The 21,114-nt window shown below is 33.5% G+C and overlaps 2 protein-coding genes across 4 annotated transcripts; one reads left to right on the forward strand and one right to left on the reverse strand.

Moving 5' to 3' along the window:
• Nucleotides 1-706: 706 nt before the first annotated feature.
• On the reverse strand, nucleotides 707-8,587 carry LOC112523939 (pentatricopeptide repeat-containing protein At3g26782, mitochondrial-like). 3 transcript variants are annotated; one of them, XR_003070301.1, is made up of 3 exons: nucleotides 8,481-8,587; nucleotides 2,013-4,036; nucleotides 707-1,427 (listed from the first exon to the last, which is right to left on the reverse strand). XR_003070301.1 is itself a non-coding variant. In XM_025133620.1 (3 exons), the coding sequence occupies exon 3, from the start codon at nucleotides 3,533-3,535 to the stop codon at nucleotides 2,084-2,086; it is 1,452 nt and encodes a 483-aa protein (XP_024989388.1). In that variant the 5' UTR covers nucleotides 3,536-3,785; nucleotides 3,913-4,036; nucleotides 8,481-8,587; the 3' UTR covers nucleotides 1,489-2,083. The 3 variants fall into 3 exon arrangements, 2 of the variants coding, with proteins under 2 accessions (XP_024989388.1, XP_024989387.1); XM_025133620.1 differs by lacking the exon at nucleotides 707-1,427 and having other exon boundaries at nucleotides 1,489-3,785; nucleotides 3,913-4,036; XM_025133619.1 differs by lacking the exon at nucleotides 707-1,427 and having other exon boundaries at nucleotides 1,489-4,036.
• Nucleotides 8,588-19,859: 11,272 nt separating this feature from the next.
• Nucleotides 19,860-20,266, forward strand: LOC112522689. Its single transcript, XM_025131977.1, has one exon. The coding sequence runs from the start codon at nucleotides 19,946-19,948 to the stop codon at nucleotides 20,219-20,221; it is 276 nt and encodes a 91-aa protein (XP_024987745.1). The 5' UTR covers nucleotides 19,860-19,945; the 3' UTR covers nucleotides 20,222-20,266.
• Nucleotides 20,267-21,114: the final 848 nt, after the last annotated feature.

Here is a 21,114-nt window from a genome sequence, read left to right on the forward strand (position 1 = left end):
CTCTCAATCTTTAAAACAATATCATCTTCTTTAAACCCTCACCATAATTGTTTTTTGAGCAATAAATGTGAACAGTTCTGAAACAAGTTCATGTCCAGCTCATTTAGATTCTATAAATTTTGTACAAGCAAATAAGGGTATGTCTGTTAGCAACTTAATGAGCTTAATGGGACTCACAGCTTATTCGGTCGGCTATACACCTATATGTGGCTGTTTGGTAGTGTGACTTAATGATATAGAAAGTGGCTTATTCAGTACGCTTCTAAGAGGAACTCTATGCAGACAACCAAGTTTTTTCAAATCTTCCCCTCCCAATTGAAAAACACGCTCCTTTCATCTATCATCTATGAAAACACCATCCCAAACAAAACCCTTCCCACTCTATACAAACAGTTTTATCTATACACGACTTAATGGAAAATCAAACAAACAAACAGCCCCGAATTGTCTATCAAGGTTTAGAAAGGGGTAATAAGAAATGAACTTCTACCATGTCTAGGGGTGTAAACGATGCGAGTCGAGCTTGAGTATCACTATACTCAACTCGAACTCGATGGTAATTTCTCAAACTCGACACGAAAACTAACGAGTAGTTAAAAAGAAAACTCGACTCGAACTCGATTTCAATTTCAATTTCAATTTTTTAAACTCGAACTCGTTTGAAGCTCAAACCAAGCTCGAACTCAAACCAAGCTCCAACTTTCTTAGCTCATATCAGATGACCATCATTCGAGCAATCACAACCATATAATTCTTTTTCATATTGCTCTTCTTTTTCCTTCACAGCAAATGTAAAAGTTGTGGTCAGAGATAGCACGGGACCTCTTCACTCCAATAAACCAATCTTTATATTTTAGGGGTTGTTCGAAACAAGTGTAAAAGTTGTGAATGGTGTCGGTTTTTTGGAACAAAATCAATAGTAGATGAAATCGAGAGAAAACAAACGACATTAGATCAAAACAAAGATGAAATCGAACAACAATAGATGAGAATGAGAGGAAAAGAATGACAGTAGATCAAACCAAAGATGAAATCGAGCAGAGAAGCAAGAAATACCAGCGATAGAGAGGAAATGGAGCAGGGGATCGAGCCAGCAGTAGTCACGAGATACCAGTGAGAGGCGTGCATCAAGCGATGAGGATGAAAGAGTTTGAAGGCCAATATAGGAATAAAATGGCCCCTGAATGATTGGGCTTACCCTAGATGCAAACCATTCAGTGTCTTTTGGAACGATTAAGAGGTGGAATTTTTTCGCCAAACATCTCCCACTGACCGAATCAAGATTTACCTCTTAATGGAACCATTAAGAGAAACACAAGCAGCCCCTTAGCTACAAGCAAATGTGATAAATCTTTTTCACGAATGGTGCTTCCTCTTCTTCAAACAACAAAAGCATGGATACTTCTCCTGCCTCCTCATATGGATACCTGAAAAATCACACACCAACCCATTTTCACATATAAAATCTTTCCTTCTTTTGTGTTTGTATGCAACAAGGGGATCAAGAAATGCATTATGGGATCACAGCTGCTCCATTAATGTCGGGATGCATATGTAGAATGCGTTCCAATTCGGCTGGTGGTACCAACATGCAGTGCATATGGAGATATAGAGTCTCAAACATTTTCCACAGATCTTGAGCTGATTGGAACCAGTAGCATCAAGTGCAACTGATGAATACATTGTTGCATTTACAGAAGACCTAAATGAAATAGTTGAATCCAAGTAAATTGATCACATGTTTAGAATCAGTTGCGATTGATATTTGATGGATATGCTCTTGTTTTATCCTGAGGATTTGTGTTGTTTATCACAAGGATTCAGTTTTAGTGGATATGTTCTTGTTTTCTTGGCCTAAGGATCAGCAGCCTCATTCATCTTTCTTGAATTCAGAAGGTATGCATTAAAATCACTCAACAGTTGATTGCAGACTAACCATAGTCGAACAATCAGATTGCAAATCCAATATAAGCCATTCATTCATATGTTAGGTTAATAGTTGGAAAATGTACCAGGATTTACGGTGATAATAGTATCCACCAAGTGCGACAAAACTGTTGAGTAGAGTTGAATCAAGTCTGCATCACCAATAATCTCCACAACTACAAGAACCTTCCTTAAAGTGATGAAATCTTTTGGCATCTCTGACGATGATTTCTCTATGGGCGAACTGAGAGATAAACTTGATAACATTATGGCAATCAACACAGACTCGCAAATTCTTCATCACCCTCAATACATCACCATCCGAGGTGCTTAGAATGCCAAAGGCTATTGCCAATCTTTCACTGTGACAAGATAACATCTCCTCCTTCACTTCCTCATTAACCTTTTCAAACACAACACCTGTTTCAGGAACATAACCTTCAGCTCTCATTTTTTCTTTTATATCCTTAAGATATCTGTAAATCTCTCTTGACCTTGGATGTGATTGATCAGACACAAGAAATGTGTGAATCTGCCCTGCAACTTCAATCGAGCTCCACCCAGGTGGTTTTTCCAACTTCCTGTCTTTCATAATTCGTCTCATTTTGACAACCTGGTCCCATTTCCCAGCAGTCGCATAGATGTTTGACATGAGCACATGCCATCCGGCATTAGTTGGATCCAAACTTAAAATCTCACCTACAACTCTTTCAGCCATCTCAACATTCTTATGAATCCTGCATGCATTTAACAGCCCACCCCATATCTTGGAATCAGGTTTTACAGCCATATCTCTCACAAGCTTTTCGGCTTCATTCAACTGGCCAGCCCTACCAAGCATGTCAACCATGCAACTATAATGCTCTAAGACAGGCTTTATACCAAACTCGTCAGACATTTTGTTGAAATAATACCACCCCTTCTCGACCATACCATTGTGACTAAAACCTGCCAAAACTCCAACAAATGTCACGGCATCAGGTCTTATCCCATCATTCAGCATACGAAGAAAAAGAGATTCCGAAAGATGGGCAAGACCATGCATTCCACAGCCACATATGGTTGCTGTCCAAGCAACAATATCTTTTTCTGGCATTCCTTCAAAGATACGTCGAGCCTCTTCTATGCTACCACATCTAGCATACATGTTAATCAACGCTGCACCCAAGTATATGTTGATCCCCATTTGGCTCCTTATTACTTGGTCATGGACCCATCTTCCTTGTTGCAAAGCACCCAAAGAGGCACACGACTGAAGTACACTAACCAGGGTCATTGAATCAGCCGTGATCCCCAACTTCTTCATTTCATTATAAAGGGACAAAGCATCATTGAACTTCTCATCCAGCACGAACCCTGCCATCAAAGCATTACAACTTGCAGTTTTCTTCACTGGCAAATCATTGAACAGTTGGCGTGCAAAACCTAGTTCGCCACACTTCCCATAAACATCAATAAGTGCAGTGGCAACAAACTCATTATACTCGCAGCCGAACAACAAAACATCATCATGAATCCTCCATGCATCTGAAACCGACTTCAACCCAGCACAAGCCGGCAACACAAACGTGAATGTGAATGCATTAGGAGTGTAGCCACTACGAACCATCTCATAGTAAAGATCGACTGATTCTCGGTAACAACCTTTCCTGGCATAGCATTTAATGGTTTCATTCCAAAGAAATAAAGGCGGGTTTCTAATGACGTTGACAACAAATCTTTCTCCAACATTTACGCAACCAAATTTGAGGTAAGTGTGAGCTACACGGGTCAACAGAAATACGTTGTGGGAGACTCGAGTCTTGAGAATCTGAGCATGAAGTTGACGAAGTTGATCAATAGAGACACATGTTTGGAGCCTGGAGATGTAGAAATTAAGTCCCTTGGGTGGCATCGTTGAGTAGCTTTAGTAGTAAAGCCATGGAAGCATTTTGAGAAAAATGTCTTCCAACAAGTCAAAAGGACATCACATGACAAAATTCTTACTCTTTACTAATTTCTGAATGCAAAAAATTTGAAATCCGAAATAAAAATAAGCCTAGAGAACAGTCCTTAAATTGTCTGATTGGATTTACTCTCTTTCACATCGGCTTTGAATCCCCTTGATTACCTGTTGTTAAAAAATTTGTGAAAAAAACAGTTAAGCACACAGATATATAACAAAGATGGAAATAATATTATTTTAGAAGTTTTATCTAGCTGCAAATGCTAACTAAGCTTGACAAGCAAATATGAAAAAGCTTTCGATAACAAACCGGATGAATCAAATAGACAGGACAACCAAGATGGAAAATCCCATACACTTGTGTATCATATCACACAATATAGATATAACAAATGTCAAACATATATTGCCACACGGGCATGTACACTAGAAAGGGACGGAGCCAAGAATGTATTCAGGGGGATCCTCTTTGCAACAAGGTCAAAAATAAGAGTTCGGTAAAAAGAGGGTTGAGATATTAATGGATTTCAGTCAAGATCTTAATCCACAAAGATCACTAACAAAAAAAAATCCAAAGTAACATTGCAGGTTCTTGCTTGTGAACACAATATTGTTCATGAACTTAGAATTTTAGCAGGCAGTTGATCTTCCGTTCAGAACAAACTCAAACTAACCCAAATTTTGAACGGTTGTAAACTTGATCCTTATGATTAAGAAGCTTCTTGGTGGGTTGCACCACCTTAGCTTAAGGTCTTTGTTACATCTAAAATTCACATTTTTATGTGTTGACACCATTTTAATAATTGAATGCATTGATAGAAAGATGGCATATAATACAGTAAAAATCCACAACTCTCAAACTCAACATTCAAAAAGAGGAAGACAAAACTTCAAGAATGAGAAAGTGTTGAAAATCATGTTGAACAAACAAACAGTGGGTTCCCTTAATTGAATTTAGTTCTTGGACTGTGAGTTCCTTCTCTGATTGTAACACCCTAGTTTCATATTGGTTAAATTACAATGTTTTAAGCCTTAAACACAAATATTATAAGCAATTTAAGTACTCTAAAAAGGTTCCAGCAGCTGTTGAATCTACTAAATCATCATTTTTTTCAAGGCAAGTAGTCTACAAGTAGCTTACAAGGCAAAGCATGAGAAATCAAACCTAAGGTGATGAGTTGTAAAGCCTAGAAGTGTGTTGGCAAGCTATGTGATGACTAAGCAAGTCTAGTAAGCATGACTAAGCAAGCTAGTGATGATTTGTAAAGGCTAAAAGCATGAGTTGGCAAGTCTATGTGATTACAAGGCAAGTATAAGAAGCATGACAAGGATATACGTAGAGTATGATGGTCAAGATTCTCTTCCTAGAAGCATGAGGTGTCAAGATTCTCTTATGCTCAAGTAGGAGGGGTAAAACTCTCATAAGAGTATATGTTTGAGAGCAAAAAGAACAAGTAGCTAATGCAATGAATTTACTATTAGCTCCATACCAAAAATAAAAAATCTCTCTCTTTATACATAATCAAGCTTGAAGAAAGGAATTAAGGGAAAAGCTAGGCATAATCAAGGCGAGTACTTATGAGATTTGCGAGGTACATACATGCTACATAAATGTATTTTATGCATTACAAGATATTTTTGGCATGTTTGCTTTACATAAAAATGTTATACAAGATTTGCATGATGACATGTTTTGATACAAGTATGTATTTTACACCAACGCATGAAAGTGTTTACATGTTATGATATAAGTATGTGTCACACAAGGCATGAAACTTTTTACATGTTATGTATGACCATAAATATCCAACGTACAGAATATTACAAGAAGGGACGTCTTGCAAACAGACCTTATCGGGAAGCCTTTATGGACTCGGGGGTTAGCAAACTTCAAGACAAGTATGGCATACTTACATGTTTCAAGTGAGATCTCAAAAGAACGTTTATGCATGATAGAAAGATTATTTTGTGCATGATCAAGAGTTTTAGTGAATTACTATTCACAAAAGGTTAAGCATCATGAAAATTGTTTATTCATGAAACCATAATTACTCACTAAGCTTTTAGCTTAAGTATCTCATGTATGTATCTCACGGAAGGATTAAAGAAGAATAGCATGAAGAAGTATTGTTCCAATCAATAGCAAATATTTGTTGTATTATAAGTTATTGAGTTACGTTTTCGCTAGTATTTGAACTTTGTTGTAATCATAAAGCTAAGTTTTATAAATAAAGTTAAATTTCAAGTTCATATACAAGACTTTCTAGTATCAATAAGAAGGTAACGACACCCGCAGTAAGAATTAGGGTATTACAAGTTGGTATCAGAGCATTAGTTTAAGTTAACTAAGATTGCCTTAGATTAGGTAACTTAGACATGATCTGAGGAGGACACATTGATTATTAGAACATTATGTCCAAAATAACTAACATATATCTGAACACCATCAAATTATTTCACTAATTTCTTATCCTGGTCGATATAACCATATGGGATGGTGTCTAGAAAGGTTGAACCGGCTAAGTTGTGGATTTGTAAATGGTCGCAGACTATATTTACACTGAACAGATCCTAGCTCCGCAAGATACCAGCCAGGCTATTTCATATTGCATTTTGGAAGTCAGATGGATTAGTAGTAAGAAGTGTTGATCTAATTAGAATATAAAAAATTGTGGTGTAAGAGAAATAGATTACAAACTCGCATAACCTCAAAACCTTAAGATTTAAGAATCTGTACTTTGATGGAATACTTCACTAAGAGTTTATACTTTGAGGAAAAATTTTAGCAAGGTTTCCTTCATTCTGTTGGAAAACGGTGATCAAATATCATCTAGTTAAGTAGTATATGGGATGACAATTAATGATATTAGCAAATTTAGTGGATTATTCTTAATTGTACTCAGTATTGTCCATATCATAGTAGCCATGTTTTGATATATAATATCATACTATGTTAGGAGTCGATATTATCGAAAGTAAATAATTCAGGTCAGACTTATTATAAAGGTATTATACAATGATACAAAACTATGACACAAAAACATGTTTGGAACTCGTATATGTTGTCATTTTTATTATCAAGAATGTCTAGAAGGAATGGTGGAACAACATTCAAAATTGAGGATGTCTTGAATGTGGCCATACAACCAAGTGTTTATGTAGGCCAAACCTTAGAATGGAGCCATAGGAGTTAATGTGGCGGCAAACCCAAGCCTTGACACACAACGCGTCCTAACGAAGCCATAATAAGTTATTTAGAACTATGTTACATATTATATTTTATATTTTTTGTGTATATATAACCATTTGCACAAAACAAGACGGTGAAGCCCCCGCACTCTCCACACCCCAATGAAGCCCCCCGATGGTGCATCCCCCCATCTGCTGCTACTCAAATTAAAGCTTCTTGTCATGTTAGTGTTTACCTTCTTTTTTGCTAAACAACCTTTTAACAAACTTAACAAACGGTCTTTGTTTAAATTTATAACTAACATAGTTATAATTATTTTAGTTATTTTAACCAAGTGCATCAGCTTAGCACAAAAAATAAAGCAAATTTCAAATAAAACACAATTTAAAATCATATCTCAAGAATCACAACAACCAAAAGAAAAATAGTGATGAATTCAAAGAGTTTAACCCTCCGATTGCTTTACATCATACCACCAAAAAGAATAACATCCCCAACAACCTTATGAGATCAGTTTACGACATCAATAAGTAGCAAAGATTTCTAACATTAATCATAAATGAAGGAAAATTTATCGTCAAGCAACATGATATTAGCGTCTACATACAGGAACTGCACCAGGCAGGTAGGTGACTAGTAGGAAGGCTAGTGTGGGATGATTAAACCATCCAATTGTGATTGTGAGTGAGAGAAAATAAGAAGCAATGGAGGTTTCAACAAGTCATATTAATGGCTGTCACGACGGAATTTGATCGAGATTCAGGTTCTTTTTTGTACAAGAATAATTGAATTATGAAATCAAACCCTAAGTACGGGAACCAAACTACGACTAGGTATTGCCACTCTTAAATGGCATACATGTAAGAGGGAGATGATCGGGGCAAGGAAGACGAGCTAACAAAGCAGAAAAGATGATTCACAGTGAAGCTGTAAGAAAAATGGGAGGGGATAAGTGGAATAAGTAACGAGGAAAACAACTATCCCAATTCTTACATTCGAAAAAGTAGCAACCTTCACATTTAAGCACATACGAAGGTGAAAACAAACTTCACATCTTACATTCGAAAAAGTAGCAACCTTGGAGGGAATATCAACCATAGACGGCTCAAGCCCTCAAGTTTTGCATCAAAATCAATAACTCAAAAACAGTAGAAGATCCATGTCAATGAGTGGGGAGGGCATAGGAGCACTCATCAAAAGGAAAATTGACTAATAGCCCCATTACAAAAGGTTAGCAACTCCAGTAAAACAGAATATCCTTCCTGAATATTGGAAGTTAGTTTAGGTTATACAAGCCATTTCTAAGAGAAGAAAAACACCACTCCGAAGCTAATGATTTGGAATTCTATTCAAACATACTGACACCAAAAGTGAAACAAGAAAGAGAATGCTAATTAAAGGAATCCCAACGGAAAATACCTAATCGGAGACCTCGCCGGAGAAAGGATGAGCACATGCCGATTAAAGAGGTTTCAAGAAGAGAAGAAGTCGAGATTTTGGGGCTGATAGAAATGAATGAAACCCCAGGAGAGAAAAGAATCTTTGTTGCTTTTACAAACACTTATCTATTAATTGTTTATGGAGAAAAATTTAACATTATTATTTACTTATAGGGTAAGATTTTTGTCCACAAAAACGATATGATGTGCAACAATTTACATGGTAAATGTTTACCGTAGTAAGAGTCGTCGTCCTCACTTACCGGGTAAGACTTTTGGTCTTTCGTTCTTACCAGGTAAGATTTTTTGTTCTTATCATATTCATCTGATGACGTAATATTACTTGGTAAGCTCTTACCCAAATAAAAGTTTGGTAAACCGCCCTAAATTCGTTTTAATTTTGAATCTTGTTTGGCAGGTCTCCACAATATATGATTGATTGGAGAAAGTTGTTTTTGTTTAGCATTTTCGTATGATTATGATTATGATGTCTTTTTATTTTTTTAAAATCATAATTAATATAAAAACATGAATGTCTCTGACTATCCGACCCTCCCCCTTCCTTGGCATCAGCATCGGCATCGGCATCCCCTCTCTGGTGACATCTCCTTCTCAAACCAACTCGCCATTTCCGACCACCTCTGTCCTGCGACAGTGAAACCCTCGAGCCCCCTCCCGCCGAGGGAACCTCGTTCCCTACCTCAAATTTGGTAGTCCTATAACTGGGATGTTTCTCTTATGTATGTTAAAAATGCTACTTTTCCCAGATTCGTCAATAGACATTGCTACCGGTTTTTGTAGAGGCTTTCAAGCCTCACGTGGATTATCATGTTTGGGTTTAACCCTCATGATGATTTGCCATATTTGGGTTCAACTATCGATTTAGAATTATCATATTTGATCTCCTCTTTGACATTTAATTATTGGTTCTTATCTCTAAATACTTTTACCGGTTTCTAAGCTTTCTTATTGATTTATTGGTATAATTATTGTCGAAGTATTTCAGTTATTTTGAGACTCTTCACTTTTTCGATTAACACTGAGAGTTTTGGGGTTTCCTCGATTCACACTCTTTGATTTTGAATTGAAATCACAAAATGACAAAATGGTGGGAACTACCGAGTTTGAATGTAATTTTTGAAAATTGAAATCTAGGCAAAAATTAAGGTACCCCACCCACCCAGTTACGGATGACAAAAAAAAACGAAACAGATGGTGAAAACCGAAAACCAAAACTTTAGGGTTGGGATCAGGGACATATTCGGGGATTTTAACGGGGACGAGGATCACCGGCCTGGCCCAATATGTGTGTGTGTATATATATATATATATTAATTTTAATTTATATACAAACACACACACACACTTGTAAAAGAAATATACCCTATATATATTATATCATTAAAAGAAAATACTAACATTAAAATCTAAAAGACTTTTATCCACTTTAATTCAACACCTCAAATAAAACTCATGAAAAAATCTAGTTTATTTGTCTAATTGAAAGCGTGATGTTAATTGTATGATGTTTGAATTTATGTTTACTTTTATATTGTAATCTAAGACATTGTTTGTAATTGTTTTGGTTATGTTTGAGACATTTAGACTTACATCTTTAAAAAAATTGTAATTTACTTTTGGTTGTGAAAATTAACATATCGTATTTTTTTCCCAGATCGGTTCGGGTATAACTAACGGTGAACGGGAAAGAGGGGATTTTTACCCTTCACGGGGATGTATGCATGTCAACAATACAATAAGACTCTTCAAAATCTCATAATTCGACAAGCTCTTTGATTTAAGGAATAATAAGACGACAACGTTTGAATACATAGTTTTATGATCGACTTAAGGGATAGGAAAAGGGGAAAAAATACAAACTTAACAAGGATTGTTTTTGAAAAACCAAACGGTTACGACGACGAAGTTAAACTGTTGCTAAGAACCGTCTTTAAACAATTCCACATTCAAATAGAGAAACCATTAACGCACAACCATTCTCCAACAAAGACCTTATCACAGTTCAGATTGGGATTGATGGTACTAAACGCGGTAGTCGTAAGGTGGAAGGCCTGTATGATACTGAAGCAGGTATCCCCAGCCTGTGTCCCGTAGATCTTGTTACACACTAATACTGGTTGCCTTTTTAAACCTGCTATACATCCAAGAATTTACGTATTAATTTAAAGATCGAAATATTAAAACGATAAACATACCACTGAAAAATGCTTCAAATGCTCGTACACTATTCATTGACATTTAAATTTCATCGTTGTAACTTACTTTTGTGAAAAGAGACTTTACTCTCTCCCACGGAGATAAGAAGAGCAAATGAAAGTAAGAGGATGCAACTTAAAAGCATGGAGGCTTTGTTGTATGCCATACTGATATATGTAAAGCAAACTCTGCAATTGTGATAGCAAAAACTACATCAGTATATAAATACAGAAAACTGAAATAAACATGACGAATGAACCAAAGATGAAAAAATTAAAAAAAAAGCCTCGTTATCATACAAAAAATAGACGTTCTGTTTGCATACTACATAGAATTAAACGATGATGATAGGTGTAGGTGTATTTACAATAAAATTGATATTATCGATTTCCAAAGCCTTAAATATACCTCAGTATTTAGTCTTTCCTTAATAATTACACTTATATCACTTAATATAATAATTCAGATTAGTTGGTGTTTTTCAGTTAATAAAATCGTCAGTGTTGGACACTGCGTGCTGTACAGTGACATAATTTCTTTTAGTTCCACATTTTATCACTTCTTTGATATACCTATCATCATTTGACAAGTTTTCATCCCTTCACCGACATGGAATAACAACTACCAACAACACAGTTCAAGATTTGAAAATACTGAATCTCATGACATCACGTCATCTATATGGATTTTCTTCTTTTATATATAACTACTGATATTGATTCTTATAAAATCATGGTGTTGCAAACATAAGGTCAGCCAAAATATATATATATCTTTCAAAACTACCCCTTTCTTCTTTATCATACACACTATCATAAAAAAAAAAAAAAAAAACTCTTATCAACCCCTTATATCTGATTCATTAAGAGGTAAAGTCATTCAGACTGTTTGTTTTTTTCAATTTCTCATAGACACTTATGTCTTATTTTCTTCTTATATGCTAAAAGGTAAACCAACATCTTATTTGCCTCTTATTGTTCTTGAAATCCTCAACAACGACGTTTCTCAATCCATTAACCTTAATCGATCCTTACCAAATCAATCCTGATCACCTCTCTCAGTTAGTGTATTTTAATAGGATGTAAAACAGCTAATGACATATTTTCGTTTAAGTGAATGTTAATTATATAATTTAGATGTAAATTTCATAATGGTGATTAATAAATATGTGAAATTGTATAAATATATCTATAAATTCAACATTATAATTTTTAGTGGGTAAAATAGATAATTTAAACAAATTCAGACGTTTATCAGTTTACAAAACAAACAATCTTATTGATTCAGATTTCAGACTTCAGTACCGCCTCTTATAAATCAGAAGTGAAATAAAATTTCAGACTTCAACATCTGTTAAATAATTTTGATTATGTAAAAAAGTAGGAACTATATTGTTTGCTAGCTTACTAAGAGAATACGATAAATAAAATAAAATGAAATTTAACCCATTTAAAAAAAAATTTGATTTATAAGCATTGTTATCTTATGCTTAATTTTTTGATTATGTAAAAGAGTAGGATTTTTTTTTAAAAAGTATATATTTAAATAATAATAATAATAATAATAATAATAATAATTAAAAAAATTCATTAATTACTATTTGGTTACTGTTCTAGTATAAACTGACTCTCTCAATCTATCTTGATATACATATATATATATATATATATAGAGAGAGAGAGAGAGAGAGAGAGAGAGAGAGAGACTTGGAATTACGTGAGATCAGTCTATTTTTGTGAGACCACTTTTTTACACTTGAAACTTCATAGCAAAACGTTGTTAGTAAAAAAGTTAATTATATATAAAAACTACTAATAGATTATATATGATCTTATGATGGATGTGATTCAATCCAAAATACATTAAAAAAGGAAATACAAAAGGAGACAACATTTGAGAACAAAGTTACTGATGGAATTAAACTTATGAAAGATAAAACACAATATCAGTAAGAATTATTTTTGAAAACCCAATTGTCAGCATGATAAAACTGATCTATTCTTTAATTTGAGTCACGACTCATTCTATGGAACCATCAATACACAACCATTCACCAACAAACACCTTGTTACAGTTCAAATTAGGATTAATGGCACCGAAGGAGGTAGCCGTGAGCTGGAACGCCTCGATGATACTTGAGCACGTGTCCCCAACTCGTGTTCCATAGATGGTATTACACACCAACGTCGATTGTTTCGCATGCCCTGTTACACCAAAAACCAAATTCATAAGAATTGCTTCAAATACGTATACAATATGCATGAATACATGAATGTACAATGCAAGGTGTTTGACATTCATTATGACAGAAATTTTCTGATGATGGAGATTACTGTTACCGAAGGTCATTTTACTTTCTCCTGAGCAGATAAGGAGAAGAAATGAAAGCAAGAGAACGAAGCTTGAGAATATGGACACTTTGTTGTATGCCATTTTCAAATCTTTTATTGAAGCTTTATTAAAGTTGTAAATACGATGAATTTAGACTTGAAATTAACTGAAACATATATAGATATAATGACGAAATAAAACCAAGGATAAGAAGATAAAAGGCATTGGTTACATAAAATGCTTGACGGCCTCATTGTAAACTATGTGGAACAATGATTGTATTTAAATCTGTACGGTATTCTTTGTCTGTTTAACATGTTTGTTTTTTTATATATAAAAATATAAATGATTTAATTTAAACAGAATGACCAAAATGGCTATCAAATCCTATATTTTGTGAACAAAATGCAACATTTTTAAATGTTGTAAATAATGTAATCTAATGAAATTTAATCATAATCGTAGATCATTTTTTTAAGGAGTATTTTCATTTTTATTTTTAAAAAAATGTAACTGTTCATCGTTTAATTGTGTGGTGTAAATGAAGTTGTATTAGTTGTAACATTTAAAAGGTTTGAATTTGATGAGCCCTTTGCGATTGGTAGGCATGAGAATGGGCCCCGACTCGTCAGGGAACCTGGTCCACCCGCCCCGGTCGGGGACGGGAATTCCCTGCTAAATCGGGGATGAGGATGGGGACGGGGATCCCCGTTTGTCTCAAACCGGGGATGGGGACGGGACGGATATGGTACTCCCCGCCCCGTACTCGTACCCTATATATATATATATATATATATATATATATATATATTAATTAATAAATTATATATATATATATTATTTTTTTCAACTAAAGCGGTAATTCATAATTTCTTATTTCCTAACTAGGTTTATAATCTAAAATTATTATTTTTTGGATGTTAATATGTAATATTTTGGATGTGAAGTCAAAATGCAATTACTCGATAAGTTTTGTATATTACTCGATATGACTTTATATTACCCAATGTCTTTTGGTACATGTGACTGTAAGTTTTTTTTTTTGATTTAATTGAATTCTTTTTTGTTTTAGGTTATTAGTTCTTATATAATGTTGTGGTTTTTTTGTATTATATTAAATTCATTTTGATTTTAGGTTTGTTGAAAATGTTTGAGATTTAAACATGTATGGTCTCTTATAATTTTAATTTAAAATAACTTGTATAAACGGAAAAAAAAATCATCGTTTCCCCGTTGGGGATGTGAATGAGGATGTGATTATATTCCCCAATGGGGACAGGGATAGAGATAAGTAATCGGGGACGGTGATAGAAATTGAGATCCCCGCCTCATTCCCATGCCTAGCGATTGGGGATAAAAGCGATTACATTTTTAAGAAATTAAAAATCAAAATACTCTTTAAAAAGGGATATGATCTACGGTTATGATTAAATTTCTTTGTGTTGGTTGTAGAAAATCTTAGAATTTTTGATTGCATATATACACATATTTTTAAAATAAAAAAAAGTAACATTAAATGATAGAACCACCGTTAAATATATTGTTTCAATCAAACATTGGGACCATTTATACTTTACATATTATGATTTGTGAACACAATGTGATACAACGATATTAAAAACAAAAAATTAAAAGAAAAAACTAAAGATCCCTGAAAGTATTGTGTAAAAACTTTGATACACATTATGAACACCCATTTTTTTACACATTGTGATCACCTATTTTTTCACACATTATAAGCATCCTGACCACTTAATCATTCTACAACAAATCATTCAACAACTGTCAAACAATCCCTAAATATCTCCAATAAAAAACTGGTATACAAATTTCTTTTTTAAAATTTAGGGAAATTACTTAAAAGATCTATTTTTGGTTTGTGATTTCACCTCTTAGTCATTTCTCTTCAAGAATTACAATATGTCATTACCTCCGTAATTTGCAGAGGGTCAAAATGTAAAAAAAAAAAAAAAAGTTTCTAAACCAGGTTCGTAAGTGCAGTGCCCAAATCTGTAAATTAGATATAGGTGAGCACTTCCATCACTAGGCATGAGAATGGCCCCCGAGCCGTCGGGAAACCCCGGTCGGGGATGGGGATTCCCCCGCTAAATCGGGGATGGGGACGGGGATCCCCGTTTGTCTCAAACCGGGGACGGGGACGGGTATGGTACTTCTCGCCCCGTCCCGCCCCGTACTAGCTATATATACATATATATTAATTAATTAATTATATATATATATATATACACACACACATACATATATATATTATTTATTTCAACTAAAACAATAATTAATAATTTCCTATCTCCTAACTAGGTTTATAATCTAAAATTGTTACTTTTTGGATGTTAATATGTAATATTTTGGATGTCAAGTCAAAATACAATTACTCGAYAARTTTTGTATATTACTCGATATGGTTTTATATTACTCAATATCTTTTGGTACATGTGACTTTAAGTTTTTTTTGATTAAATTGATTTTTTTTTTGTTTTTGGTTATTAGTTCTTATATGATGTTGTGGTTTTTTTGTATTAAATTAAATTCATTTTTAATTTTAGGTTTATTGAAAATGTTTGAGATTTAAACATGTATGGTCTCTCACATATTTAATTCAAAATAACTTGTATAAACGGGAAAAAAAAATCCTCATTTCCCCGTTGGGGATGGGGATGGGGACGAGGATAGAGATAAGTAATCGGGGACGAGGATTGAGGTCCCCGCCCCATTCCCATGCCTATCCACCACTCGCGGAGGTGTTGATACTAATTTACATATTTGGTCCATGTATTTACGGACCTGGTACAGAAACTTTGTTACGCTTTGACCCCTTCGTAAGTTAAGGAATTGCTACTTACAAAGAAAATGACATTTTTTAAATATTGAAAGAAAAATAATTAAAAGATAAAACCAACTCATAAAATAACTATTTCAATTAATTTTTCTATTTTTTTATCTATTCAAAAAACTGTTTTAACGAGTCTCTTGAAATAAGAAACCTCAAAATGTTTAATTCATAAAATTTAAAAACTTTTTTGAACTTGCCATAAAAGTAGGAGCAAAAATGGGTCAGCTAGGTTGATATTTATTAAACAGGTTAAAAATCTCAACCTAATCTAACCCAACCTATTTAATTAAATGAGTTGAGATTTTTCAATCCAACTCAACCTGTTACCTAAATGGATTGATAACGGGTTGATTTGTTAACCTAACCTATTAAATAAATGAGTTGAATCTGAGTTGACCTATTTAATTTTAGAATTAGACTATTTAATTAAATAGGTCAGATGTAAGTTTTCTTTGACATTTGAATTCCACACCAGATTTGTTTGGTTTAATCGATTTCTTCTCATTGTTCTTTGATGGAGGTGGGGGACTTTGTAGATCATCTTCTTCAAAAATTTCAACCATATTACTAGTATTAATCACTGAAATAAACACACAAAAGTTATAAACAGTTTCATATTTGTTTCCCAAAATGAAATAATATTAATCAATAATCATTGAAATAATATTGGTTAGCGGTTACTATAAAAGAACCATATCAAAAAAACAAACATTATAATGAACTTACTATTGGAATAGTAAACAATAGACCGGAACTTGGACGAAAAAAGGAAATATTATTAATATTAACCATATTGTTGAAATGGTACTGTTGACTAAACTTTGAGATTTGAATGTTTGTTCAATATTAATATATTACTTATCGATGCATAAGAATTGAGTGTTAAAACTATAAAACAGAAAGCTTACTATTGAGATTTGAATGTGTGTTCGACGAGAGGCTGGAGACTGGAGACAGATGTCCGATGGAGACTCGGAGAGCCTGTTGAGTCACTAATGTCGGACGCCTGGACGGAGAGAAAATTGAGAGAGACACGATTAGACAAATGCTAGATGGAGAAAGAGCTGAGAGGAAGAAAAATGTTGCACAGAGAGAGAGCCGAGATCGAGAGGGCGAGAGGCGGACAACAGACTTGAAAAGTTGGATTAGACTTTGGAGGCGATAATGGAGTAACGGACTAAAGGGTTCTCTTACGGTTTCATGATGATTAAGAGTAATGGAGGTGATTGGAATTTGGACTTTCATCTCACGACGGTAGGAATTTTAACTAAGAATAAAACAAAATTAAAAATTAGATACTAGATATAATGTTAAAAATAAAATAAAATATTATAAATAAGTTGGAAACATGTTGAAAACGGATCAAAAAATTCAACTCAATCCAACTCATTTATTTAAATGAGTTAAAAATCTCAATCCAACATACTAATTCTGAATTGGATTGAGATTGAATTAATAGGTTGAATCATTTTTTACCATAAAAGTGCAAAGAAAATTATGTTTATGGAACAAAATGTGAGTCATAAGAATTTGTTGTTGGTTGATGACCACATGGAAAAAGATCCTGATCACGTGACACCCATCGTCCCCTTTAAATGAAACAAGACAAAAGTTGTTGCAGTTCTTTTTTATTTAGGGAAATTGACTCCATATCCACAACCAAATTAAACTCTCAACAATTGGTTTTGTTTCAGGTCCGTAACCATCGATCCATAATTATTATAAATCCGGTCCAAAATCCATTTTTTATGAAAGTAGATGCTTATGAATCTGACATTACAGATTCAAGGAAAATAAGTTTTAAAATTTTGTCATTTGATGAATCTGTAATAATTACATACCTGAGTATTATGGAGCTATTGACTTTTAAACAAATAGATGAAAAAAATAATTAAGAAGTGAATTTAATCGTAGAAGATGGCATTTGTGTAAATTTCCCTCTTATTTAGTTGTCCCTGTCAAACCCACGTGTTCTTGTCTTTGTTTTAAGCGTACATCCAATTCGATACTAAACGACAAAATCAAATCAGAAGGACGTTGCAAAAATAATGCTTTACTAATATAATATCTGTTGTTATATAAAATTACCGATTTGGCCTTTTGAAATTCTTACTATTTGTTGTTTGTTTTTCCTAATTGATTAATTTTATTAAAAATTTATTTATTAATATAACAATATATTAATTATTTCTTCAATATTTATTTGTTCAATTTGGGAACAAATAATATTTTATATAAGTGTGTAAAGCTTTTAATAATAAAAATAAAACATAAAATACCTTCCTCATCTCTTGTCATGCACTCACGTATCAAATAAATCCAAATCGAAACCTTGATTACCAAATATAAACTCTAATTAGCAAAATTCAACCCAAACTAAACCTAATCACAAAAACGATGGAAAAAACCTAACACACCTTCAAACCTGATAAAAATCAAGGATTCGTTAAAAATTGAGTTACTAGAAACAGTTATCGAATTAATCAAAAGACAGTTAAAAACCAAAATTCTGGGTGATCAGAGATAAAAAGAGAGATTATCCAAATCATTTACAATATTCAGTATCAATTGATCGTAGTTGTACAAACAAAATGGAAGCAGGAACCTTTGGCCATTGGATCTGTTAACAAATCTTAGGTCATTCATTGTTGCTTCGATGAGACTAAGACGAAATAATGGACAATAGGTGATATTTTTCAAATTAGCCAGAATATATAAAAACCTATAAACCAAAAGATAAAATTCCAGCATTATAGACTTCGTCTCTTAAAAGAGAAAATGAATTAAAAATGTAAAATGACTTAAATAGCCTTAGAATTATATTAACGAAGTTAATATCAACGATCCAACCCACAACAAAAGGCAAACAACAGATACCTGATCTGTAAGAAAAAGTTTAAAATGACTTAATTTGTAACTTTTATATAAGTACAGGGACTAATAATTTACTTTTTTTATATATTAAAAAGAGGAGGCCATGCCATGATTATGAATACTGAAATAGGACAGGCATGAGGCTACACTACACACTAATATGATGAGTCATTGGTAATATGTTATATAAGCGTTACACGTGTCTTCCCAAAATGCCTTTTCCATTATATCACGATATTTTGAATTCTTATAACTTCTCGCCATTTGAAAAATTAGATTCACAACCGACTTTATGATGTGTTTTGATTGGTGGACCCCAAAGACCAAAATAAGTTTCGTTGCTTCCATTGGTACTTGTTTTCATACAAATCAAAATCACATATTTTTATATCCTTTTTCACGGTAAAAGGGTTGTATTTTTAGTGAGAATGAGAGTTAATGTAAGGAGTGTAAAGGGTTGTTTGGTAATTATTGAATGGTTTAGTGCAGAATGATTAAGTGACCATAATGATTAAAAGACTCTTATGATATAATGCAAAATGAAATATAATTATTTGGTAATCGTATATAATGAAATTAGAGCTATTAATGGTTAAGGGAGATCTATGATAAAAAATCATTTAAAGGGTATTAATGGTTAAGGCAGATTTTTTTTTTTGTCAAACAAGATTCACCTCTTACCGATTCAAAGATTGTCTCTTAATAAAACTATTAAGAGATAAACAAACAACCCTTAAAAAAAATCTCTATCATTAGATGCATATTAAAATAAGATACATTAAATTAATTTTCATATCAAACACAATTCATAAATTAATTTTAAATTAAAAATAATTAAGGATTCAGATTATTTCTTACTCTTCTCATTTTAATKTTTTTTCTCACATGATTTTTCTGCTGACGATATAAACACGATATGTTCGTTCGAAAATTTGTACCATGTACGTCCAAATATAACACGCGTCCAAAAGTCTCGACTTCTACGCTTCCGGTTATTTCCCAAACCGCTCTTATCCCCTACCCTTTTTGCAACCGGTTTAACGAGAACCGCCGGTCCATCTTCTCATATAAATACCCCCTGCGAAGTTTAAATCCATTTCATCTGCAACACCAAAGCATATCGGCAAACACCGTCGAATCAAATCGAAATTTTAGGGAAAAATTATTTCACGATGAGTCACCTAAACCGAGTGTGGATGACCGCCGGTGTCGCCGTCGTTAACGGCCACACGGATCAAGGCCATAAGCTAAAGTCAGGCATGAAGTCATTCCAGCAAGGTAAGAAGGCGTTTGGTTCTTCCGTCGTGGTTGATCGTACGGAACTTCGTCCGTTTTTGGGCGTGCTAGGTTCCGACGTCGGAAGATTTGTAGGCGGAGATGAGCGGAGGAAGCAGTCGGATGATTCTATCCGACAGGTTATGTATATGAACTGCTGGGGACCGAGTTAAACGAGTAAGGGAGAGTTTGGTCATGTGAGTTGAGTCGGAAAAAAAGGAACGAGTTTGGATGGGTTGAAAAAGGAATTATCTAAAAAAATGAGGGATCTGAATGATCATCTGTATAAAGGTGTTTGAACAGATGTAGATATCTCTCTCTCTCTCAACAATGAAGAGAACCAATAAACTATGTTTCTGAATCTGAAAGCCATTTGATGTATTTGTGTCATGTTAATTTTGGTAAGACCAATTATATAACAAAACTTCATATTATCCAAAAATACAGGTTAAAAGTGTGTATCTTTTAATTCCAACCACTTACACGTATCAATTGATTATCTGTATCATAAAACTGATCACAATAAAAACTAACTGATAAACTGATCATAATAAATAAAAACTAACTGATAAATTAGATTTTAATGGTCAATAAAAACTAACTGATAAATTAGATGTTAATGTAAACGGATTTAGGATTAACCCCTTCATTTTTTTGGGTGTTTTTTTGTCTTTGACTTACAAATGTATAAAATGTTGAATCCCCCATAAGAAGAGGAGCTAATATGTGAGTGATTTATAAGTCTTATTCTATTTGAAAGTAATATTTGATAAAAAGGATTTGGATTTGATTTGGGTTGATATAAAAATTGTTAATGGATCAAAAATGGATCAAAATCAAAAATGGATCAAAAGACAGCACTAGCACGTTGCGTGAATACGGTTCTCACAAACAGTTTTTATTTATACCACAATATGGTAGTACAGTTTTTTGTACAAATGCAAACCACTCAATTTGTACAAACCGTGCAAACCGCATTCAATCAATCATAATTTTTCATTTTRTTCATTTTTTTGTAATTATGAGAGGTTGATTAATCATTTTTATTGTGGAGGGTGTTAATCAT

This window comes from Cynara cardunculus (assembly GCF_001531365.2).
Source record: "Cynara cardunculus var. scolymus isolate 2C chromosome LG 12, CcrdV1, whole genome shotgun sequence".
NCBI lineage: Eukaryota > Viridiplantae > Streptophyta > Magnoliopsida > Asterales > Asteraceae > Cynara > Cynara cardunculus.